Source organism: Podarcis bocagei (assembly GCF_964188305.1).
Source record: "Podarcis bocagei genome assembly, chromosome: 13".
In the NCBI taxonomy this organism is placed as follows: Eukaryota; Metazoa; Chordata; class Lepidosauria; order Squamata; family Lacertidae; genus Podarcis; species Podarcis bocagei.
In genome coordinates, this window is record NC_138138.1 from 10,499,946 (window position 1) to 10,525,400 (window position 25,455).

Consider the following 25,455-nt stretch of genomic DNA (forward strand, 5'->3'; position numbering starts at 1 on the left):
TGCAGGCTGCACAGCTATGAAGAAGAAGAAGAAGAGTTTGGATTTGATATCCCGCCTTTCACTCCCCTTCAGGAGTCTCAAAGCGGCTAACATTCTCCTTTCCCTTCCTCCCCCACAACAAACACTCTGTGAGGTGAGTGAGGCTGAGAGACTTCAAAGAAGTGCGACTGGCCCAAGGTCACCCAGCAGTTGCATGTGGAGGAGCGGAGACACGAACCCGGTTTCCCAGATTACGTGACTACCGCTCTTAACCACTACACCACACTGGCTCTCCCAGAAGCCAGAACAGCAAGAGGGATCCCTGCTTTCACTGCACAGCAATCCCTCTTGCTGTTCTGGCTTCTGAGATTCAGAATATTTTTTTTGTTTTCCATCTCCAAAAACTAGGTGTGTCTTATGGTCCGTTGCGTCTTATAGAGCGAAAAATACGGTAATTTTCTGATTTAAAGGAAATTGGGAAGTGATGCTGGCAGCGAGAGGGAAAGTGCTGACAAAAATCTGACCTGTGTGCGTGAGCAGCAGAAATAGAAATCCACTGACCAAATATATATATATTGGTGCTCTGAGCATATGGTCAAGGCTGTATGTATGCTGTGATCATATGGAAACCCAGAAAATGCATGCAATGTTCCATTAGTTGCACAACTAAGGCAGCTTTCATTTCAAAGCAACAGCTCTGATTTCTGATTCCTTGTGATGTACTCTAGCAGAAGTAGGGGGAAAGAGTGAGGTAGGGGGGAAAGCCCAATTAATTATGCAAAGTAACAAACCCCACCAACATTTTATTGATTTGCATACATTTATGCAGGTAGCCAGGGGACGCGGGTGGTGCTGTGGTCTAAACCACAGAGCCCAGGGCTTTCCTCTCAGAAGGTCGGTGGTTTGAATCCCCACGACGGGGTGAGCTCCCGTTGCTTGGTCCCAGCTCCTGCCCACCTAGCAGTTCGAAAGCACGTCAAGTGCAAGTAGATAAATAGGTACCACTCTGGCGGGAAGGTAAACGGTGTTTCCCTGCGCTGCTCTGGTTCGCTGAAGCGGCTTAGTCCTGCTGGCCATGACCCGGAAGCTGTCTGTGGACAAATGCCAGCTCCCTCGGCCTATAGAGCGAGATGAGCGCCGCAGCCCCAGAGTCATTTGTGACTGGACCTAACGGTCAGGGGTACCTTTACCTTTTATGCAGGTAGCCAAATACAGCCTTCTGTTATGCAGGATTTGTGTTACCTTGGTACAGGGTTTTGGAAGTGTGGAAAGGACGCACAGCTCTGGGAAGGAATCCTTTCGTCCTAGGCATTGTGGGTAGTGGTGGGTCACTCCTGATATTATTATTACTGGAAAGCTACACAGACAAGTCTCTGGTGTTTATCTTTGCTTGTTTGACACCAGGATCGAGTTGCGTGCTCTGGGTAAGATCTCCATCGGGGAAGAGCTGACTGTTTCCTATGTAGATTTCCTCAATGTTAGTGAAGACAGAAAGCAGCAGCTGAAGAAGCAGTATTATTTTGACTGCACCTGTGAGCATTGCCAAAAAGGAATCAAAGACGACCTGATGACGGCTGTGAAAGAGGGGAATGAAAAGGTATGAGACTGAACTTGAACTAGTTCCTTCTACTTGGACTACTGCAATGTGCTCTACGTGGGGTTACCTTCGAAGGTGACCCGGAAACTACAACTAGTCCAGAATGCGGCAGCTAGACTGGTGACTGGGAGTCTAGCCGAGACCACATAACACCAGTCTTAAAAGACCTACATTGGCTCCCAGTACGTTTTCGAGCACAATTCAAAGTCTTGGTGCTGACCTTTAAAGCCCTAAATGGCCTCGGTCCAGTATACCTGAAGGAGGGTCTCCACCCCCATCGTTCAGCCCGGACCCTGAGGTCCAGCTCCGAGGGCCTTCTGGCAGTTCCCTCATTGCGAGAAGCCAAGTTACAGGGAACCAGGCAGAGGGCCTTCTTGGTAGCGGCACCCGCCCTGTGGAATGCCCTCCCACGAGATGCCAAGGAAATAAACAACTACCAGACTTTTAGAAGACAGCCCTGTTTAGGGAAGCTTTTAATGTTCAATTTATTACGGTATTTTAATATTTTGTTGGAAGCCGTCCAGAGTGGCTGGGGAAGCCCAGCCAGATGGGCGGGGTATAAATAATAAATTATTTATTATATTATTATAAAATGAATTTCTGAGCTCTGGCTGGTATACACAATCAGGAAGGTAATTGATCCTGGATTTTGCTAATGAAAAGATAATTGGGTTGCCAGCTGGGCAGTTTTGGAAAATTCTGACAGGAAGAGCTAAAGAGGCACATTTGAATCGTTTCCCCTTGCCTCTTGCAGCCATCCAAGGAAGTGGTGAAGGACGTCATCCAGTTCTCCAAAGAAACCCTGGAAAAGATTGATGAGGCTCGTACCGAAGGGATATACCACCAAGTGAGTCACAGAAGGCTTGGTCCTCTGCTTATTAATGTGTTGAGGAAACCCAGACAATAACATCTTACGTCCACATTATTTTATAGCTAGGGACATGGTGGGAAAAAAATATTTCCATGATCTCCATTTGCCTGCCCAAAAGAAGGCTCTGAGTGATTGGGAAGAACAATGATAGAATACATGAAAATAGTTCCTTCCCTTAACTTAACAGAAATATTTAGCTGCCGAGCAAAGTTTAAGGTTTTACTATTTGTGTATAAAGCCCTAAACAGCCCAGGTCCTTTTTTACCTGAAAGGATGCCTCCCCCTAGGAACCTTGTACCTATGGGACTGCCCCTCCTGGTATGCCCTGAGGAGGACCTTAAGGTCCATAAATAGCAACACCCTAGTGGTCCCGGGCCCTAAGGAAGTCAGATTAGCCTCAACCAGGGCCTTTTCAACTCTCTGTCTCTGCAGGATCTGATTTCTTTCTGCAGGGCCTGTAAGACAGAGTTGTTCCACCTGGCCTTTGGCTTGGAATCAGCCTGATCCCATTTCCTTTACCTTCTGTGATGGAACCTCTATTTCCCTGGCTTTTTTCTGGCCCACGTAGGACCAGTCTGGATAGTTGGCCTTGATGGAGACTTGACGATTTCTCCCCCCAAACAGTTTTTGAGCTGGGCTTCCACTGAAATGAGGCTGTATTTTAATCCTGTTTTTAAGTCGTATTTTAATCAATGGTTTTTATACCTGATGTTAGTCACCCTGAGCCTGGTCTTGATGGTGATGATGATTATCATCCAACTCAGGTGGTTAAGTGGTGTCCTCTTGTGGGTACCACATACTCCAGGAATTTGTTTAATGAGTACCTGGGACTTTTAGTGTGAGGGTTGAGAGTTGGATGGGGCACCACATTACCCCAGAAGGAGCACGGTGTGTCCCCCACCAGCGGCACTACCCTACCCCTAACACACCAAACACCCCATTCCACAAACATGATAGTGTGCTAGCTGACAAAGACTGGAAAGGAATAGCTATCCTCTTGGGAAACAAAATATCATTTTGGATATGTGTGTTAAGCGGGTACCAAAACCGGTCGTTTATGTCCCAACTCCCTTGTAAAACATCATGTCTCCAGAGCTATGTACTGCAGAGGCAGATTTGTTCTGCCACAAGTGTACCTCTTTCTATGATGCTCCTTTCTCTGTGTGGTTTGTCCTAGGTTGTAAAGTTGTGTCGTGAATGCCTGGACAAGCAGGACCCAGTGCTGGGAGACACAAACCTTTACCTACTCAGAATCCTCAGTATCATGTCGGAGGTTCTCTCTTACCTCCAGCTCTTCGACGAGGCAGCTGGTTATTCAAAAAGAATGGTGGACGGTTACATGTATGTATAGACATTTCATTCATTTATTTGGAATATCTCTAGGCTGCTAAAAGTTACCGAATATTGCAGCAGAGTACAGCCGCAATAAAAATGCAACAAATAAAAATGATTTTGAAACAGTTTTCCAAAATGAAACACAATGCTGACTGCAAGCCAACTCATCTTTCTGTAACAATAGGTAAAGGGTAAAGGGACCCCTGACCATTAGGTCCAGTCGTGACCGACTCTGGGGTTGCGGCGCTCATCTCGCTTTATTGGCCAAGGGAGCCAGCGTACAGCTTCCGGGTCATGTGGCCAGCATGACTAAGCCGCTTCTGGCGAACCAGAGCAGCGCACGGAAATGCCGTTTACCTTCCCGCCAGAGTGGTACCTATTTATCTACTTGCACTTTGACGTGCTTTCGAACTTCTAGGTTGGCAGGAGCAGGGACCGAGCAACGGGAGCTCACCCGGTCGCGGGGATTTGAACTGCCGATCTTCTGATCGGCAAGTCCTAGGCTCTGTGGTTTAACCCACAGCACCACCCGCATCTGTAACAATAGGGGAGCTTTAAAGCATCCAGTGAAAGCTGTACAATGTCATAACCTGCTTAGGTTCACCTGGCAGTTCCATCTTTTCTCTGCTCTTCCGGAACTTATTTGCATATATAAACAATGCAGTTAATATATTCCTTGTTGCCAGTGCAGTGGACGCTCGGGTTGCGAACGTGATCCATGCGGGATGCATGTTCGCAACCTGCAGCGTTCGCAACCTGCAGCGGCGCGTCTGCGCATGCAGGGGTTGCAATTCGGCACTTCTGCACATGCACAAAGCGTGATTTAGCGCTTCTCCGCATGCGCGACTGCCGAAACCCGGAAGTAACCCGTTCCGGTACTTCCGGGTTTCGGTGCAACCTGAAGTGTCTGTAACCCGAGGTATGGCTGTAATTCTTCTTTTTATGATGCTACCAAAATGTCCATCATCAGGTCAAGTATGTGTTTTTTTTTCAAGCACCTCTCTTTTGGGCATGAACTGAGTAGGTGCGCAATTCATAGCGATCTATTCCTGTTTTACCCGGGGTCCCCTGTTGGTGCAGTTTGGACCGAGGGCTGGCAGCAAGGCTGTCCGCAAGTGAAGAAATGGAGTCAGTTCAGTGGAAGGGACAGGGGAGGCACCAGTGCTATGGGGGCCAGCGACGGAGCAAGCCGATTGGGCACCTGGGGCATGTGCCCTGTCCCCAGGGGCGAGGCCAGCTGCCCGTGGGGTGGGGCAGGACGTTCTGCGGGGCCTCTGAGGAGTCTGCCTGCCTCCTCCCACTCAGCCGCCCTACAGCTGAGGGGGAGACAGGCAGGCGGATGACGCCACCGTGTCACTCCCAGGAGAGACGCGTGGCTCAGGCACGCTCCAGGCCCCGCGGTGAGTGCCGCCTGGCATTTTGTCACCCCCCTCAGTGGTGACACCCGGGGCGGCCCGCTCCCACCAAACACCCCTTCCTCTGCCCCTGATGGGGGCTAAATCTCCCCCATGCTCCTGGTGATTTCAAAGTCTGGGGCAGGAGGCACCTTCCTATGGCATCCTAGATTGTAACTGTTTACTAGTCCTTTAGGAATTACATGGAGCCATAGAGAATAAAGTCTATCGCTGTCTGCATCATCCAATCCTTGATCATCACCATCCAATCCAACCTTTATAGGGTCATGTGCGAAATCCCTGGCAACTAGCTGCTTGTCTTGTCCTGTCTTGTCCGAGCACAATTCAAAGTGTTGGTGCTAACCTTTAAAACCCTAAACGGTATACCTGAAGGAGCATCTCCACCCCCATCGTTCTACCTGGACACTGAGGTCCAGCACCGAGGGCCTTCTGGTGGTTACCTCACTGCGAGAAGTGAGGTTACAGGGAACCAGGCAAAGGGCCTTCTCGGTGGTGGCACCTGCCCTGTGGAACGCCCTCCCACCAGATGTCAAAGAGAAAAATGACTACCAAGCTTTTAGAAGACATCTGAAGGCAACCCTATTTAGGGAAGCTTTTAATATTCAATAGGTTATTGTATTTTAGTGTTTTGTTGGAAGGCACCCAGAGTGGCTGGGGAAGCCCAGCCAGATGGGCGGGGTATAAATAAATAAATTATTATTATTATTATTATTATTATTATTATTATTATGCATCCCAAAGATCCATGAAATTACATTGGCAGGATCCCAAGGGGCGCCAGACTTTCATGCTCCCATAACCGTTTACCCCACCTTAAGCTTAGTATGTTCACTTTTTGAACACCTATTTTTGAACACCTATCCATCCGTTCAGCTTGTGCCTCCAACCATTCAACATCACAGCTTCCAAGACATGGTCCCAAGGCACAGTAGCAATGGTTGTGTAGTCCCAGAGACCTAGCATAACTTTCCATCCATTATGGAGGCAGTAGTGATTGGTGGAAGAAGGAATGGAGTCAAACCTCCTCCTTTGGACTGAGCCCTCCATGAAGCAAATCGCCACATCTCCAACAAGCTGGAAACCCAAGCAAGAAGCAACATATATGCCCCAGCACTGATTTGCAAATGTCAAGTGGCTTCCTTGTGTATTTCCCCTAGGAAACTCTACCACCCAAACAACGCACAGCTAGGGATGGCCCTCATGAGAGCTGGAGTGACTCAGTGGCATGCTGGCCTCATTGAAGCAGGCCATGGGATGATTTGCAAAGCCTACGCTATTCTTCTGGTGACCCATGGCTCCACCCACCCAATTACCAAAGATTTGGAGGTAAGTGACTCGTGGTATTGTGAGGCTCCAGGAACGTAGAGTGGTACCTCTAGTTTGGACTCACAGCTGTGCATGGAGGCACAGGTCAAATCTGTGTCCAGGGCAGCTGTCTACCAGCTCCATCTGGTACGTAGGCTGAGACCCTATCTGCCCACAGACTGTCTCGCCAGAGTGGTGCATGCTCTGGTTATCTCCCGCTTGGACTACTGCAATGCACTCTACGTGGGGCTACCTTTGAAGGTGACCCGGAAACTACAACTAATCCAGAACGCAGCAGCCAGACTGGTGACTGGGGGCGGCCGCCGAGACCATATAACACCGGTCTTGAAAGACATACATTGGCTCCCAGTACGTTTCCGACCACAATTCAAAGTGTTGGTGCTGACCTTTAAAGCCCTAAACGGCCTCGGTCCAGTATACCTGAAGGAGCGTCTCCACCCCCATCATTCTGCCCGGACGCTGAGGTCCGGCGCCGAGGGCCTTCTGGCGGTTCCCTCACTGCGAGAAGCAAAGCTACAGGGAACCAGGCAGAGGGCCTTCTCGGTAGTGGCGCCCGCCCTGTGAAACGCCCTTCCAGCAGATGTCAAAGCGATAAACAACTACCTGACATTCAGAAGACATCTTAAGGCAGCCCTGTTCAGGGAAGTTTTTAACGTGTGATATTTTACTGTATTTTTGGTTTCTATGGAAGCCGCCCAGAGTGGCTGGGGAGGCCCAGCCAGATGGGCGGGGAATAAATAAATAAATAAATAAATAAATAAATAATAATAATAATAATTACAAACTTGATTCGTTCCAGAGGTCTGTTCTTGACCTGAAACTGTTCTTAACTAGAGGCGTGCTTTCGCTAATGGGGCCTCCGGTGCGCGATTTCCGTTTGCACCCTGGGGCAAAGTTCTCAACTCGAGTTAATTGTACAGTGGTACCTTGGGGTACATACGCTTCAGGTTACAGACTCCGCTAACCCAGAAATAGTGCTTCAGGTTAAGAACTTTGCTTCAGGATGAGAACAGAAATTGTGCGGCGGCAGCGGGAGGCCCCATTAGCTAAAGTGGTGCTTCAGGTTAAGAACAGTTTCATGTTAAGAACGGACCTTCGGAACAAATTAAGTTCTTAACTTGAGGTACCACTGTATTCCTAAACTGGAGAGGGGAGAAGTCTGTGTGGATGGAGGGGAGAAGGAAGGCTGAGAGAGAGAGACAGACGGAGAGAGCAACAGTTACCTGAGGCCACCTGGTGAGATCATTGCAGAGGTGAGATTTGAGGTGAGGACTTTGCTTCAAACGGCAGCTGTCTCTCCCTCTCACCTCAGTCACTATTCTTCACTAGCTACATTAAATACACAACCATCAGGCTGTTCAGTAAATTTACAGTGTTACCTCAGGTTACAGACGCTTCAGGTTACAGACTCCGCTAACCCAGAAATAGTACCTCTGGTTAAGAACTTTGCTTCAGGATGAGAACAGAAATCGTGTGGTGGCAACGGGAGGCCCCATTAGCTAAAGTGGTACCTCAGGTTAAGAACAGTTTCAGGTTAAGAACAGACCTCCAGAACGAATTAAGTTCTTAACCCGAGGTACCACTGTATTTGGAGATTGTTCATAGGGAGAACAAATGATGTTGAAGTCCCTCGAAACTGGATCTCCTTGCCAGCTGCTCCAAGTGGCAAATTGTTTCCAGGCATCCCTCTGGAAGGTGCATTAGCTACAGCCATTCAGCTCAGTTCACATATGCAGAAGGGCCAGACAGACTGCACAAGCGAGCCAAGTGATCATTTGGCCTTGCAATATTTACAGCAGGGGTTACAACTCCCATCTGTCGCAGGCAGCATGGCCAATGGTCAGGGGTTATGAGAATTACAGTCCTGCAGTATGAAGGGCCACAGCTTAGTCACCCATAAAAGTAAAGGACCCCTGACCATTAGGTCCAGTCGTGGTACCTATTTATCTACTTGCACTTTGACATGCTTTCGAACTGCTAGGTTGGCAGGAGCTGTGACCGAGCGACGGGAGCTCACCCTGTCGTGGCGATTCGAACCGCTGACCTTCTGATCGGCAAGTCCTAGGCTCTGTGGTTTAACCCACAGCGCCTCCTGTGTCCCATTAGTCACCAATAGGGGACCCAAATATAGCTGTCTGCAATGCAAGAAATAATAATAATAATAATAATAATAATAATAATAATTATTATTATTATTATTATTATTATTATTATTATTATTATTATTATTATTATTATTTCTTCTATACTGCCTCTCATCCAAGGATCACAGGGCAGTTTACAATACGAAAACAACAAATGACATACCATAGTAGCAAACAAAAACATTAACACCCTCCACACACACAATAACACCCCCACTACCTGTGTTTGAAATTCGCCAGGCCACTTGCGACCAAGTGAAGATGCCTGGGTGACTGGATGGCGCCCGACATCTCCACCATCTTGGAGGCGCATGCCTGAGGATCCTTGGGTCTTGTCAGGGAACTGCCATCAGTTCAGGAGGGGGAGAAGAAAAGCTGGATAGATTACAGAGAGCCCCCAAAGATCGTGGAAAGCAGCTCCTCTTCAATGGAGGAGAGTAACCACGCCTCCAGTGGAGAGGAGCTGCAGGGTTCGGAGGAGGCGAGGCGTTGCCAGGACACTTTGCCTGGGCAAAGCGGGGAGGGGAGAGGTCCACCGTTACCCACGCCCTCCTTGCGCAGTAAGGTTTCGCGCCAAGAGGGGAGGCACAGACTGGGCGTCAAGAAATTACTTTGCTGGGGAAAGTTTAAGCCCCGCCCACTCACGGATTCTGCCAGGGAATGAGTCAGCCATGGGAGAGTGGCGCTCTGGACAGTTAAAGGCTTCACAGCCAAGCAGGGAGGTACCATATTTTTTCCCCTCCTAAAAAGTAAGGGGAAATGTGTGTGCGTCTTATGGAGCGAATGCAGGCTGCGCAGCTATCGCTGAAGCCAGAACAGCAAGAGGGATTGCTGCTTTCACTGCGCAGCGATCCCTCTTGCTGTTCTGGCTTCTGAGATTCAGAATATTTTTTTTCTTGTTTTCCTCCCCCAAAAACTAGTGGTCTGGTGCGTCTTATAGAGCGAAAAATACGGTATTTGCCTGCTTGCTCTCAAGCAACCCCTTGGAAACCTAACAGGTCTTGACTGTTTCAACACACTGACAACACCTCCTGGAGAATTATATCCTCTATATTTTACCTGCACAGTCAGAATGAATTGCTGGAACAAAAAAAACTCATATTGAAAAATACGACTTTCGAATCATCTGCCCCCCCAAAATGGCAACTAGGCATTCTGTTTTGGCAACTGTAACCCTGATTTAAGCAGCCATTTGGCACCTAGCTTGTATATCTGAGTTTCTAACACTGCCCACTAAACGCTCTGTCCGTAGCCTGACCAGTGGGATCTCAACTTGAATAGAAGAGCATGTTTCTAGCTGACACTTAAAAATGTGTGGACTTTATGAAACATCAGAAGCCACAGAGTAGGGGCTAAATGAGAGTTGCATTGGCCTTTATTAGTTCGCATAACCCCTAAGAGCAACCGCTTGCGGTATGACTAGCAGAAGCAATGTAAGTGATGGAAGATTATCATAATGAAATTCAGATTTTTTAAAAACTTGTTTTTGCGCAGAGGATGCACAACGTGTAGTATGACAAGGAAAAATGTTAGCAGTTTGCGATGGAAACTGGGTTTCAGGGATGAGGCCTTCCTCGCGCATCGCAAGCAGACTCCCAAGAAATTAGCTTTGTGTCTCATTTTCTCCATCCTTTCAGGCCATGCGCGTTCAGTCAGAGATGGAGCTGCGCATGTTCCAAGAGAATGAGTTTATGTACTACAAGATGCGAGAGGCAGCTCTTCAGAACCAAACAATCCAGGTCATGCCTGAGCCCGCCGCCAACGAGATTTCACCTGGCATCTTCCAGAAGAAATAAGAATGGGATTGTTGGCCGGCCTGGAGGTGTCTTGTGGAATCCCGACAGCTGGTGCAAAATCAGCCATTTTGGTTCTGAACAGGAAGGAAGTGCCAAGGAAAGTGGGGGTTTGGTTCTGAATGTCCAGCTCTCCTGAGGACAGCACCAGAGAGACATGCTTTTTCTACATGCCCAGCATGTTGAGTTAGAAACATTTCACGGGAGGAGTCAAAGCCTACATTCACTGATTTCAATGATCAATAAAGTTATTATGACACATGTGGCTTCAACACTTGTTTCATTCATTTGTGTTTGTCTTACTTTTGGAAGAACATCACTTTGCCACAGTTTGTACATCCATCTCAAACGGAGGTTACATTTATATTATTCCTTAAAAAGCATTTGAGTGTTAAGATGTTGCCTTAAGTGTGTCCCAAGTAAGGTCAAGGTAAAGGGACCCCTGACCATTAGGTCCAGTTGTGGCCGACTCTGGGGTTGCGGCGATCATCTCGCTTTATTGGCCGAGGGAGACGGCGTACAGCTTCCAGGTCATGTGGCCAGCATGACTAAGCCGCTTCTGGCGAACCAGAGCAGCGCACGGAAACGTCAGTTACCTTCCCGCTGGAGCAGTACCTATTTATCTACTTGCACTTTGACGTGCTTTTGAACTGCTAGGTTGGCAGGAGCAGGGACCGAGCAACGGGAGCTCACCCCATTGCGGGGATTCGAACCACTGACCTTCTGATTGGCAAGCCCTAGGCTCTGTGGCTTAACCCACAGCGCCACCCGCATCCCATTGTGTCCCAAGTACCACCCTTCATTTGCACCAGGCCTAGTGGCAACTGGCATACCAGTTTAGCTTAGGTCAGGGGTTGACAAGGTTTACCTTGCCTGGGCCGGATCACTTGGGTGGAGATCCTCCGTGGGCGCCGGAAATCGCTTCTGCACATGCCCAGACGCCGAAAATCGCGCCAGCACAGAAGCGATTTTCGGTGTCTGTGCATGCGCAGAAGCGATTTCTGGAGCCACGGAAGAGAGTCCCCACACAATTTAACGCAGGTTTAACACAGCACGCCGGGACTCGCTGAATGGGCGACTCAGTTCTGGGGCGGCTTGTAGGCCGGTTAAATGGCCTCCGTGGGCTGTTTCTGGCCCATGGGCCACATGTCGCTGACCCCTGGGCTTAGGTTTTCAGAAGATAACAATTCTGGGGATTCTTAGTTAAAGCAGCATTTATTTCCACTTAGTGCCTTCCTTTTTCTGGCTGAATGTCTGTCCTAGCTAAGCTATTCAGCTTTTCCAATGACCTTATGGGTGTTCAAAGGCCTTATGGGTGAAACCCAAAGTCCTCTGCTGATTCCTTCCACTCACAAGCCATCAAGCATGAATCATAAAATATCATAGCGGTCAACGTTTCCCTTTTTTAAAGGGAAACTCCCTTATTTTGAATAGGACTCCTCGCAAGAAAAGGGAAAAGTTGACAGCTATGTAAAATATTAGGAGATTAGGATTGCCATATTTCAAAATGTGAAAAATCCAGACAGAAAAGTTGGTGAGCTTGTTTTTTGTTTTTTAAGTTTTGGCCAAAGAAATTGGGCGTTTTTGAAATCTGCAAAAACGGCACCGCAGACATGGGCTGCCATATGTCTGGAGTTTTCCGGACATTAGCCGATTTCCGAAAGGACACTGCTTGCGGCTGCAGTATTCCTATATGTCCAGAAAATTCCAGACGTATGGCAACCGTATAATAAATCCTGTTAAGTTGGGAGAGAGACCCAACCTGACCCTAACTGCTGCTCTGGCCACTCTTGTCTTTGATAGCTGTCTTCCATAGACCAATAATGACGGCAACGAAGAGGCGTTTGCATACATTTCACTTTATTGTACTACTTTTACACAGTAAAAGTACAGAAATGCCTGAGTTATCTAGATTCTTTTGCTGATCCTCTTGTATTGAATATCACCCATGCTCAGCGTCTAGAAAGGGAAGAAAAAAACCAAGAGCTTTAATCACCCACACTTTAATTTCTTTTTTTAAAAAATAATTTTTTTTCATTGATACTTTCTCCCAAAAGAGATCAGGGCAGCATATCCATGTTTGCAGTTATTACCTGGCTGCAAATCTGCATTGCTAAACCTAGAGGAGCGTGAATTTCAAAGGATGACTGTGTTCTGGTACATGGATTGTTTATGGAAGGCTTGAATTACCGTATTTTTTTGCTCTATAAGACTCACTTTTCCCCTGCTAAAAAGTAAGGGGAAATGTCTGTGCATCTTATGGAGCGAATGCAGGCTGCACAGCTATCCCAGAAGCCAGAACAGCAAGAGGGATTGCTGCTTTCACTGCACAGCGATCCCTCTTGCTGTTCTGCCTTCTGAGATTCAGAATATTTTTTTTCTTGTTTTCCTCCTCCAAAAACTAGGCACGTCTTGTGGTCTGTGGCTTCTTATTGAGCAAAAAATACAGTAGGTCGTTTTGCCTAGACATGCAAACTGAATTGAATTTCCTTGCACCCTGGTTCCCCAATAGCTACTGATCCTGTGCCCAGCATACATGATGCAAGCAAACCTTGAACCCAGAGTCTTGAGCCTACTGCACATTTGGTATATATGGGTCCCCCAAAATATTACTCCCATTTCTATTCGGTATCACCAATAATTATAATAAGGTAACAGTCACAGATATATTGTCTGCAACCAATGCCTGACACCCTGTTATCTGACCCAGATTTTGTAAACCACTGTAGAATCATTGACAGTGCTTTTTTGAAAATCCCCTAATAAATAAAAATGTAATCAATATAGGCATAAAAAACCAATAAGGGGATTTTGCCTCCTACTCACAGTATATACATTAATACCATGAGAAATCTTTTTCAGGATCAGTGGCGTAGCGTGGGTTGTCAGCACCCGGGGCAAGGCAAGTAATTTGCGCCCCCTAACCCGTGGATTTGAGCCCCCTAACCCTAACCCCCAGATGTTGCGCCCGGTGCGGCCGGCCCCCCTGCACCCCCCACGCTACGCCACTGTTCAGGATGACCTCAAACTTCAAGTTAGCCTTCCCAAGAATGACTAATACTTGATTTGTTCATGGGATGGGATGCTGTTCTCTTAAACATCTGCACCAGGAGTGTACAACTTGAAACAGGATGACCTTTAAAGCCCTAAATGATCTTGGTCCAGTCTACCTGAAGGAGCGTCTCCACCCCCATTGTTCTGCCCAGACATTGAGGTCCAGCGCTGAGGGCCTTCTGGCAGTTCCCTCACTGCAAGAAGCCAAGTTACAGGGAACCAGGCAGAGGGCCTTCTCGGTAGTGGCACCTGCCCTGTGGAACGCCCTCTCACTAGATGTCAAAGAGAAAAACAACTACCAGACTTTTAGAAGACATCTGAAGGCAGCCCTGTTTAGGGAAGCTTTTAATGTTTAATAGACTATTGTATTTTAATATTCTTTTGGAAGCTGCCCAGAGTGGCTGGGGAAACCCAGCCAGATGGGCAGGGTATAAATAATAAATTATTATAATTCTCCACTTAGCAGATGACCCAAAGGCTGTGGCCCCCTGCCATACATTACAATATTTGCATTCTACCTGAATTTGAAACCAAACCACCCAATGCATTGAAACTGAAAAAGTATGGATATGAGGAACATGCTAAATCCTTTGATACTGTGGTGCAGGGTAGCCTATATGGTGGACCCCAGATATTGTGGAACTACAACTCCCACCAGCCTTGACCATTAGCTATGTTGGCTGGCGTCAAAGAGTGAGCCTTCAGTAATCACAACATTCAGAGTTGGAGTTATTAGCAAAAACACAATTTCTGCACTGCAAACTTGGCTGAGGGTCAGGCCCAAAGAGCACAGTAAATCTTCTCTGGCAGGTCTTGCCCCCATGAAGCAGTTGTTGAAAGTGAAAGTCCCCATTTTCCTACAGCTGTCTTAAGTCCCCTCCTCTCCAGGGTTTTCCCCAAGCTATCAGAGACTGCATCTGCGTTCAGCCAACCACTTCTCCGCCCTTTTCATGCCTCTTCTGGTTCTGGGAGACAAAGGGAAGGGGAGCTTGTCAGTGCAGGAGGGGGAGACACCCGTGACTCTTCACTGCCCTGACTCATCTCTGCATCTTGGCCTCCTTCCTCTCTCCTTGCCTTCTTCGGTTTCTGCCTCTGGTTCTGGACTTATCTGTGCCACTGTGATGGCCTGGAACTTGGGCTCGGACTTGAAGCCAGAGAAGTCTCAGTCCGCACCGGATCCTTTGCCTCAGGCGGCATCTGAACCTAGTCTGGGGCCTGATTCTGAAGAGCCCCAGTCTGCACAGGTTCCCCTGCAACTAGCACCAGCTGGGCCGAGTCAGGGGCCCAAGCCTGCCCTGGCTCCAGATGTGAGGATTACCTAATTGCCTTCAGCTGGGCCATCACTTACAGCTGCTCCACTACCAGTTGGGTCAGGAGAAACTGAGGCGGCCTCTGGGTCTAGTAACCCACCAACATCTCCCGAGCTGCAGAGACTAAGGTCTGAGAGGAGAGACCTGAGTACTCGCAGGAGGAGTGCTCACCTTCCGGTGAGACAGGGAGGTGAGTCACTGGGGGATCAGGACCGGCCGTTACCCCGACAAAGAGAAAAGTCTGTCGGACCCCAGGTTGCGGGAGCAACTTTGCTGTTTGCTAGAACCTGCCTGAGACCCTGTGCCTGACCTTGACTGGTTTCCTGCCTTGGCCCTGTTGGACTGACTCCTCGCGGAATCCTGGGATTCTGGATCGGACCTGGACCGCATTGCTTGGGTTAACCCCTGGGCCCAGCACAGCCATGGACTCTCCCACCTCTTTAAGCCCTGTAACCTTTTCAGCTTCTGCCACCTCCTCTTCCAGTCTTCTCCCTCTGACTACTCATTGTTGTCCCACCACCACTCCCTGGGCTCTGAGTCTCCTTCTCTTGGTGGTTCTCCAGCTGGTTCCTCTCCCAGTCCATGACAGTTGGGACTGATGGGAGTTGTTCTCCAACAACATTTGGAGGACGTTAAATTGTCTCCTCCTGTTCTAGAGGCCTTAACTTCCAAGGCCCTCTGAAAATGGAGCAGTTAGGGTAAAATATTGTAGTGGTGGTCCAGGCTGCAATGGAGGCCTCAAGTTTAGGTGGACTTACATTAGTGATGGTGTCCCCGTTTATTTCAGTGACAGACTTGATGCCCTTCAGGTTCACAACCATCTTGTTGTCTCCTTCCATTTGAACAACGGCCTGTGGGAGAAGAAAAGCCGCCGCGATTGGGTTCCAGTTCAAGCGCTGACATTTTCATGTACCTTGTCAACATGTTCATAAGCCCAAGTTTTCCTCCACACATGAGGGGTGCCCAGTGAGCTTGCCTTTTTATTATGATCTATGGCAGTTTCCCCCAAACTTGGGTCTCCAGCTGTTTTTGGATTACGATTCCCATTATCCCTGACCAGCCAAGGATGATGGGAGTTGCAGTCCAAAAACAGCTGGAAATATAAATAATTAGGAGTCACTTGAAAGTACCAAACAGGCCTAGGATGAAATTAGGATTTAATTAAATAAATGGGATTTAGAACAGTAAGAAAAGTGAATTAGATAATAATTGGAAATATTTTTGTTTAAGAATGATATTGGAAAGCTGCTACATGCAGATACAAGGAAATTCAGAAGGGAGGGATTTGAGGAAGTCAATTAACAGTGTAAACAAAATTGGGTTTTCAAGGGATATGGGATTAAGATTACTTTTTTATTGTTGTGGTTTTGGTTCTTTTTTTAGTATTGTATTGATTTCTCTTTGATATGTTTTTCTGTTTCTGTTTTTCTTTTTTGTTATGTTGTATTTGTTATAATTGTGAAAAATTTAATAATTTTTTTTTTTGGGGGGGGGAAACAGCTGGAGACCCAAGTTTGGGAAACGCTGATCTATGGCAATGTGTCAGTATGGCTCTGTGAAATATGTTACACCTCTCTGTTTTCATTAAGTGAGAAATATGCATGTATATGATCAAAGAATGTGGTCTTCCCACATACATTCCCTGGGAAAAAGATGCTTTTGCCTGCTTCATAATACTTCTTTTGAGGCTGCTGTGTATGATATGGTTACCAGACGTCCCCAGTTCCTGGGGACAGTCCCCGGATTTGCAAATCTGTCCCTGAACAAATTCCGTCCCTGGAATGTCCCCAGATTTGCACATTTGTCCCTGGGAACAGTGGCGTAGCGTGGGGGGTGCAGGGGGGGGCCGGCCGCACCGGCCGCAACATCTGGGCGTTATGGTTAGGGGGCGCAAATCCACGGGTTAGGGGGCGCAAATTACTTGCCTTGCCCCGGGTGCTGACAACCCACGCTACGCCACTGCCTGGGAAACATAGCAGTGGCAGCCTCAGCAGCCCAGAGCCAGCCTGGTAGCGCATTTGGCTCTGGCTGGCTTCAGGAGCTGCTGGCTGCCGTGGCGCCCGCCATTTTTCCTCACCGGAAGTCCCCATATGATGTGTCTTGTGTGTATATGATGTGTCTTGTGCGATCTCCTGCCCCCTTCCCCCTTTGTTTTGACTGATCGGGGGAGGCTCGGGAGTGGCGGGCGGCCAGCCGTTGCCCAGTTTCTTAAAAACTCTGTACATTTATGTTTCACAGGGTGCGAAAGAAGGGCTTTGCACCTTTATACAATATGCATGTGTGCTTGGGCCCAGGGTCTTTTGCCTCACTATCACCACTACAGTGGTACCTCGGGTTACATACGCTTCAGGTTACAGACTCCGCTAACCCAGAAATAGTGCTTCAGGTTAAGAACTTTGCTTCAGGATGAGAACAGAAATCGTGCTCCGGCGGTGCGGCAACAGCAGGAGGCCCCATTAGCTAAAGTGGTGCTTCAGGTTAAGAAGAGTTTCAGGTTAAGAACGGACCTCCAGAACGATTTAAGTACTTAACCCGAGGTACCACTGTACTGACTCCCTGTTGCTACTCAGCTTCAAAAAAAAAAAAATCTGTTTAAAAGATACTTGCAAAATCATATCGAAAAATCAGAACTCCTATTAGAATAAACAAGTTCCGTTTCAAATACTGAAATATCAAATAAGATGGAAAACAATGTGTAATAGAAAAAGAAGTATGAAATTAGGGTAAAGGTGTGTGAAAGAAAGTAATAGAAGTGGAAAGAAATTGTAATTGAGTAGATTGGAAGTCTAACACAAAGGTGGGGTGAAGGGTTGGTGGATGGTGATGGGGAAAGGAACTATTTGTGGGATTGAGTGTAAGTATGTTTGAACATTTTTAAGGATTGTATGAAATGTATGTTTGTATGTTTGTATGTTTGTATATGTGTATTAATGATGAATTTAAATTAAATAAATAAATAAATAAATAAATAAATAAATGTGTCCCCGGATTCACTGATAAAAATCTGGTAGCCATAGTATATGGGGAAGATAGAGTTTGCGTACGTTTGTAGGCGGGATCTGATTGTTCTCATTAGAAACTAGCTTCCTGTTCAAAGGAAGCCAGCCCTGTATCAGGTGTGGGGAACCTTTGATTCCCCCAGACACTGATGAACTACAACTCCCATCAGCCACTGCAAGCCTGGCCGATGGGACCTGTGATTCAGCAAGATCTGGAGGGCCATAGGTTCCCTGCCATATATAAATGGAGAAGACTCTACCTTGACCCTCTCTCCTGTTGGCGTCTGTAGCTCAGCCTCCTCTCCGATTGTAAACTCGTTAGTCAACACCTTGCTTCCGGTTGTCACGGTGACCTTGAACTTCTTGCCATTCTGAACAATTTCAGAGATGCTCTTGAGGTCCTTGCCCTTTTCAATCATCTCATCGGAAAGGCCTGGGCAGAAGGAAATCAACAGTCATATGCAATGACGTAATACAGGGGTACCTCGGGTTACAGACGCTTCAGGTTACAGACTCTGCTAACCCAGAAATAGTGCTTCAGGTTAAGAACTTTGCTTCAGGATGAGGACAGAAATCGTGCGGCAGCAGCAGTGGGAGGCCCCATTAGCTAAAGTGGTGCTTCAGGTTAAGAACAGTTTCAGGTTAAGAACAGACCTCCAGAACTAATTAAGTACTTAACCCGAGGTACCACTGTAGATCATTAAATAACCCTATGGCCCTGAGATCTTTTGATAAAGGACAGTATATAAAATAAATAATAATAATAATAACAATAATAATAATAGAAATTGGGGTGGGGACTTCACAGCTCTCAAACTCTCAGAACATTTCCACATGAAGGTTGCGATCCTATGCCCACTTAGGTACTTTGAATCACAATACCACTCACTTCTAAGTCACACAGATAGGATTACATTGTTTGAGAGTCTTTCAGGTACCGGTAGTTGTTCAAATGAAAGAAAAAGCTATGGAGATACATTTTTGTAATGCAAAGTGAACAGTCTGGGAGAATGTAGATTTTATATTCACATTAGAAATCTGACTGAGGTGAGACCTGTTACAACCTTCCTTTTTGAAAATACGCTTAGCTACTACACTCTATCAGACACAACCTCTTCACGGCTTAGAATTGGATAGTACATCAGGTTAATTCTGCTCTTGTGGTATGAAGATTGCCACAAATTTTAAGGCAGGTTATTGTCACTATGCTCTGTATGAGACCAAAAGACATATTTGTTCATTTTAATACCAGCAGGAAAGTAAGGAACATAAAAAGGACAACATGTGATCATAAAAATCCCATCTACACAAATTACATTTGAGACAAAAGCACCATAATTATTTTTTAATTCTTTACTGCTTACTGTTGGATTTCAAATCCCTTTTTAAAAGACAAAAACGAAGACCATGGCAAGGCAGGGAGCACAATTTAACCACCTCATTTGACCAGCTTACCAATGGCTTTCATGAAGGGCTCAAAATTCTCATGGGTTTGGAGTTCGAATTTTCCGTTGAAGCTCATAATGGCGATGCGTTCTTCGGAGAGATAAGAAGAGAAGGCAGCTCCTTCGGAGGCCGGCTCTTCCTTTTATAACCCTCCCTTGCCTTGAAACTTGGTCAGAGGTTAAGTGATTTCACTCCTTCCCCCTTTTGCTGAAGCATCAACTTTGTACCGAAGTGATAGGCAATATCACTAAATCACCTGAGCTAAGTGTAATTGAGAAGTCGCACTTGCCGTGTCAGAAAGCCTCTGTTTTCTGCAGGTGGAATGCATATAATAAGAAACATTTGTTAAAAGCTAGGGCAAAAATATGCAAGTGACGTTGAAGATCAATCTGCATTCTGTAGCAGTACTACAAATGTTGGAAATGCTTGCGAAAGATTGAAAGTTTAAGGAGGAAATTGCTGCAATAAGCATTACAAGTAAACTCAAACTCACTGGTCAATTTCCATTGATTTCTCTGGGCCCGCCCTGAGCTTAATTGGCTATCACTCATAGTGTTTTTCCACTGGGTCGTTACTACTACTACTACTATTATTATTATTATTATTATTATTATTATTATTATTATTATTATTATTATTATATATTGCCCTTCATCCGAAAAACACAGGATGGTTCGCAACATGAAAATGCAAAATGAAAACACATAATACTGTGATAGGAATTTTATGGTCTTAGATATATGGTAATGTTCATAAGTGTACCAACCAAGCACATACATAGATCAGCACAGGAAGGCCAACCTGGAACCATTTTTGATTCCCAAACTGACCAAATGTTTTCTCTGCAAATGGAAAGAAAAATGGAAAAAAACTCCCCATTGTCTTTTCCTTCACAAAATCCTGTCTTAAGGGTGTGTCTGTGTTTGAATAGGGTGTGAGCCTGTGACCTGGCCCAGGAACTAAGTATTTATCATTACAAAAGACTGGCCAGGCTCCCCAGGCAATCCAATCAAGTAACCTGCCAGATAAACAAGGACAAGAGAAAAACAACATTTAAATTTCTGTGATGTAGGTATGATGTATCTGGGGGTGGTCTTGATCTACAGGGTGGCAATTTCAAAAGTCTTTATAAGGCCTTGCACACCATTTTTCTGGTTCCTCCTCCTTTCCTGCGCATGAGGGGAGCACCCTGTTGCAACAGATCAATAAAGATCAAGCTTACTAGCTGCTTTGCTTCTCAATATTCTCTGGTTGGCCTCTGTTATTTTCTCCTACCAATAGGGAACCTATGTAAGGACTCTATATGGGCTCTTGGATACCCCATAAGGGAAAAGGGCAATTTTTGTTTACAACAATACACAATAAATTTCAAATTAATTCATCAGTATTAACACTGATGTTGGAATTCTTCTCTAAAGCAGACTTTTAATTGGTCTGCTGCCTTAAACTGAGTTACAGTGGTGCCTCGCAAGACAAAAAGAATCCGTTCTGTGATTCTCTTCGTCTAGCGGTTTTTTCATCTTGCGAAGCAAGCCCATTGATGGATTAGCGGATTAGCGCTTTTAGCGGCTTATCAGCTTATCGGATCAGCTGATAAGCGGCTTAGCGGCTTAGAAAAAGGGGGGGGGAGGAAAAAACCCCGCAGGAACTCACAAGACATTTTTGTCTTGCGAAGCACGCCCATAGGAGATTCGTTTTGCTAAGCACCTCCAAAACGGAAAACTCTTTCGTCTAGCGAGTTTTCCGTCTTGCGAGGCATTCGTCTTGCGGGGCACCACTGTATATTGGTATGAAGGTAAAGTCAAACAATCATTTGCCCTGTTTTGAGTATGTCTGCCATTTTTATAGTGGTTTAGCTGCATGGCTTTCATGTTATTTAATACTATTTGTTTCATTGCATTTCATACTATTTGAATCCTGGAATTTGTGATTTGGTAGGGGTGCTAGGAATTATCTGTTACAGGTCCATAAGCCCTGCTCCCCATTTACAGAATTGTAAATTCCTAGATTTGTTGAGAATAAATAATTGTCAAATCACTGTACGTATATGGTGTACATCTGCGCTAAGAATCCTCTGAGACAAAGAAGCAAAATTGTCCGTCTTCTTCAATCTGTTGCACAATGTGGTTGCAACAGAGCAACGTGTATCACCAGAACAAACAGTCACATACTTTAAAAATAATTTTCTCTAGTCACTGCCGTGGACCTAAGGAAACCCAGATTCTAGTTTCTACACTCCTAGAACTATTTCCTCTTTCTCCTTCTTAATATTCCCTGAAGCTCTGCTTGCTGACAACTCATGAAAAGGTAAAGATAGATAAGTAGAACCGGTTATGTATGGGGAAGAAGAGGTCAGGCGTCTTTCAGAAAAGCGGTGCAGAAATGGCCAGATCACCTCTGATACACTGCAATTGAGTTCCGTCCCTTCCAGCCATATTTCATCTGAAGCCACTTCTGTACTGTACAGTAAAGGGAAAGGACCCCTGGCCGATTAAGTCCAGTCAAAGGCGACTATGGGGTTGCGGCGCTCGTCTTTCCGGGTCATGTGGCCAGCAGGACTAAACAGAAAACAGAAAACCAGAGCACACGGAAACGCCGTTTACCTTCCCGCTGCAGCGGTACCTATTTATCTGCTTGCACTGGTGTGCTTTTGAACTGCTAGGTTGGCAGTAGCTGGGACAGAGCAACAGGAGCTCACCCCATCGCAGGGATTTGTCAAGAGACGTGGGTGGCGCTATGGTCTAAACCAGGGGTCTGCAACCCGCAGCTCCGGAGCCGCATGTGGCTCTTTTACACCTTTGCCGTGGCTCCGGGGCGGATACTAGCGAGGGGAGGAGGCGCATTGTGCGCCCCGAGACTCCCCACTGTGGCGGGCGCTGTACTGGCTGTGACGTCGCATGGGGGCGGTGCGTGCGTTAGTCACGCACCGTCCCGACGTCACCTTCCCGCCCGCTGTCAGATCGTGGCTCCGGAGATATATTTGTTTTAAATGTCGCAATGGTTTTGCGTCTCCCAGGTTTTTTTCCCTTCGGAAACGGGTCCAAGCGGCTCTTTTTGTCTTAAAGGTTGCAGACCCCTGGTGTAAACCACTGAGCCTCTTGGGCTTGCCAATCAGAAGGTTGGCGGGAGTGAGCTCCCGTTGCTCTGTGACCCATGACCGCTGTCATTTGGTGGACCATCTACAGTGGTACCTCAGGTTACATACGCTTCAGGTTACAGACTCCACTAACCCAGAAATAGTGCTTCAGGTTAAGAACTTTGCTTCAGGATGAAAACAGAAATCGTGCTCCGGCAGCGAGGTGGTAGCAGGAGGCCCCATTAGCTAAAGTGGTGCTTCAGGTTAAGAACAATTTCAGGTTAAGAACAGACCTTCGGAACGAATTAAGTACTTAACTCGAGGTACCACTGTATTTCCCATCTAAATGTAAACAGCCTGAAGTAGACAGAAAGTACTTTGTGCCTTCAGAGTTTTGCCTGGAGACATATAATAAATAGTCCACCCTCCCAGCACTGAAAATTAAAGGCAGAGAGAAAGAGAATAGACCTGTTATACCATTAGGAAATTTGGGGGTTTCCCCACTCGCCCACCCACTCAATTGTCTCTTGCTAAATCGACCGTCTGGTTTCCCCCCCCCCATAGGCCTGTTTTTTTAAAAAAATATTTTGCATCTTACAAAAGCTAAACAAGTAGAAGCATTACTAAACTTCTTAGGCATTTAAGAAGACTTAGTTGAATCCATTTGGAGACTAGTTTAGGCTTGGGGGGGAATTCCAGCCAGAAACTGGTAATTTCCCCAGGCATCAAAGAAGCTATTTGCCTCTTGTCATTTACTGCAAATGTCACTCTAACGTGATCCCCTGGAGGCTTTACAAATAATCGTCATTATTCTATTCCACAAATCCAGCAGTATAAAGCTTTTTAATAGATGGAATCACTGGCTGAATATACAGTTCATCCCCTCTCAATTTATTTGCATTGGCTAAACGTTCAAACTTTTAAATCACACCTTCGGGGGTTGGGGTTGGGGTTGTTGTTGTTATTTTTTAAATCTGATGAGAAGTTATTCCAGCTGCCACTCAAATTCTTGAAGACCTACTGGTATTCAAGGCAGGCCTGCTTCTGGAAACTCATCAGTGCTGCATGGGATAAAGTAACTAATTCCTAATGATCTCAGGTGGCTTTTCAGCAAAGAGAAGGTGAAATAAACTTGGGGACAAACTTCATGGAAAAGTCCCGTGCACAGAAGATACAAAGCTCTACCTATTTCTGGGAGTTAGCCAGGGAACAAGCCCGCTAACCCTTTCAGTGTGGTGGCATTGCACGACAGCAGAGACTCTACTGGGGCCCCGGCCAGGTAATTGCAGCCTAAGCGCCCCTTCTTGATAGGTGGGGTGTGTGTGTAAGCCCCCGCTGTCTATCAGGAGCCAGATCCTGGCTGCATCCTGGTTTGGCGAATGGGCATACAGGCTTGGACACGGGCTGTGGCAGGGGGCGGAGCCGATGGAGCAGGGAAGGCTACTCTTGGGTCCACTCGCTGGCCATTTAAACAGCCCTCACCTGGGGCCCTACCTGCTTTTCCATTGTCGGGTTCTCCACCCACCCAACCTTGGTTCAAGGTGATAGTCAAGGACTTTGCTGTGGCTACGGCAGCCGTCGTTTTATGGGGCCGGGTAGGAATTTGTCCACCGGGCAAACTGGCTCCATCCCGCTGGTTTTGCCTACCTCATAGCAATTGCCGCAACTGGGTTTGGCATTGGGGCATTGGATTGGGCATTGGGGCATTGGGTTGGGCATTGGGGCATTGGATTGGGCATTGGGTTGGGCATTGGGGCATTGGGTTGGGCATTGGGGCATTGGATTGGGCACTGGGGCATTGGAGCATTGGGTTGGGCATTGGGGCATTGGATTGGGCATTGGGTTGGGCATTGGGGCATTGGGTTGGGTATTGGGGCATTGGGTTGGGCATTGGGTTGGGCATTGGGGCAATCCTTTGTCTTGGACGGAGGGGAGGTAGTAGTTTCTGCCTGCCCCTCCAAATGCTGGGGTATCCCATTAAAGGAATCTGGTAAGAGTGGTCATTTCCGTGTGCCCAGTTGGGGCCAGGGCTGAAGGCCCTGCCCCAGTGTGATGGCCTGGGACTCGGGCTCGGGCTCGGAACCAGAGGAGTCTCAGTCCGCACTGGATCCTTTGCCTCAGGCGGCATCTGAACCAAGTCTGGGGCCTGATTCTGAAGAGCCCCAGTCTGCAACAAGCACCAGCTGAGCTGAGTCAAGGGCCTGAGCCTGCCCTGGATACAGATGCGGGGATTACCTCCTTGCCTCCAGCTGGGCCATCACTTACAGCTGCTCCACTACCAGTTGGGTCAGGAGAGGCTGAGGCGGCCTCTGGGTCTAGTAACCCACCAACATCTCCCGAGCTGCAGAGACTAAGGTCTGAGAGAAGGAGAGACCTGAGTACTCGCAGGAGGAGTGCTTGCCTTCGGGCGAGACAGGGAGGTGAGTCACCGGGGGATCAGGACCGTCCTGGATGGGGCCCTGTGGCTGCTGTTTATAACTTAACATGTTAATAGTGCTCATGCAATTGATGCAATGTACACTGCTGCAGAGGGTTGCGGGTTGCGCTGTGGTCTAAACCACAGAGCCTAGGGCTTGCCGATCAGAAGGTTGGCGGTTCGAATCCCCGCGACGGGGTGAGCTCCCGTTGCTCGGTCCCAGCTCCTGCCCACCTAGCAGTTCGAAAGCATGCCAGTGCAAGTAGATAAATAGGTACCGCTCCGGCGGGAAGGTAAACGGCGTTTCCGTGCGCTGCTCTGTTTTGCCAGAAGCGGTTTAGTCATGCTGGCCACATGACCCGGAAGCTGTACGCCGGCTCCCTCGGCCAGTAAAATGAGATGAGCGCCGCAACCCCAGAGTCGGTCACGACTGGACCTAACGGTCAGGGGTCCCTTTACCTTTACATTGCTGCAGAGACACCTGCCCCATGATTTTTACAGATCTCCTTTGTTCATATCGAGGAAGGCAGTTAGTTTTTTTCCTTCCCTTTTAATCAAGTTGCTGAGCCTTTCTGCCAGCAGCCATATATGTAAATATACTGTGTATATATAGGTAGTCTGTTTAATTTAACTGCTGTTTGCTCCTTTTATTGTATGCCATTCTGATCTTTTTAGAGAGGAGGAACAGGATATG

The 25,455-nt window shown here is 47.1% G+C and overlaps 2 protein-coding genes and 1 long non-coding RNA gene across 4 annotated transcripts in view; 1 reads left to right on the forward strand and 2 right to left on the reverse strand.

Moving 5' to 3' along the window:
• The window catches only part of SMYD1 (SET and MYND domain containing 1), a 58,116-nt gene extending 47,396 nt beyond the window's left edge, over positions 1 to 10,720 (forward strand). For both annotated transcript variants that reach the window (XM_081166559.1, XM_081166560.1), the window contains 5 exons: positions 1,384 to 1,576; positions 2,331 to 2,423; positions 3,625 to 3,788; positions 6,355 to 6,523; positions 10,305 to 10,720. In XM_081166559.1, the coding sequence (XP_081022685.1) occupies positions 1,384 to 1,576; positions 2,331 to 2,423; positions 3,625 to 3,788; positions 6,355 to 6,523; positions 10,305 to 10,463 (778 nt within the window). In that variant the 3' untranslated portion in view covers positions 10,464 to 10,720. The remainder of the gene's footprint in view (positions 1 to 1,383; positions 1,577 to 2,330; positions 2,424 to 3,624; positions 3,789 to 6,354; positions 6,524 to 10,304) is intronic.
• The window catches only part of LOC308571474, a 116,219-nt gene that overhangs the window by 60,679 nt on the left and 30,085 nt on the right, over positions 1 to 25,455 (reverse strand). The gene's annotated exons all lie outside the window — the stretch shown is intronic.
• FABP1 (fatty acid binding protein 1) lies at positions 12,304 to 19,424 on the reverse strand. The gene is made up of 4 exons (XM_081166991.1): positions 19,279 to 19,424; positions 18,084 to 18,256; positions 15,583 to 15,675; positions 12,304 to 12,419 (listed from the first exon to the last, which is right to left on the reverse strand). Exons 1-4 carry the CDS (start codon positions 19,343 to 19,345, stop codon positions 12,369 to 12,371), a joined length of 384 nt encoding a protein of 127 aa, XP_081023117.1. The 5' UTR covers positions 19,346 to 19,424; the 3' UTR covers positions 12,304 to 12,368.

Excerpts from the sequence above, each read along its gene's own strand:
- FABP1 (XM_081166991.1), bottom strand. The coding sequence starts at position 19,345 with ATGAGCTTCAACGGAAAATTCGAACTCCAAACCCATGAGAATTTTGAG. Across the intron at positions 15,676-18,083 it reads CAACAGGAGAGAGGGTCAAG|GCCGTTGTTCAAATGGAAGG; the intron begins GTAGAGTCTTCT and ends CTTCTCCCACAG. Across the intron at positions 12,420-15,582 it reads ACGGGGACACCATCACTAAT|ACGCTGAGCATGGGTGATAT; the intron begins GTAAGTCCACCT and ends TTCCCTTTCTAG.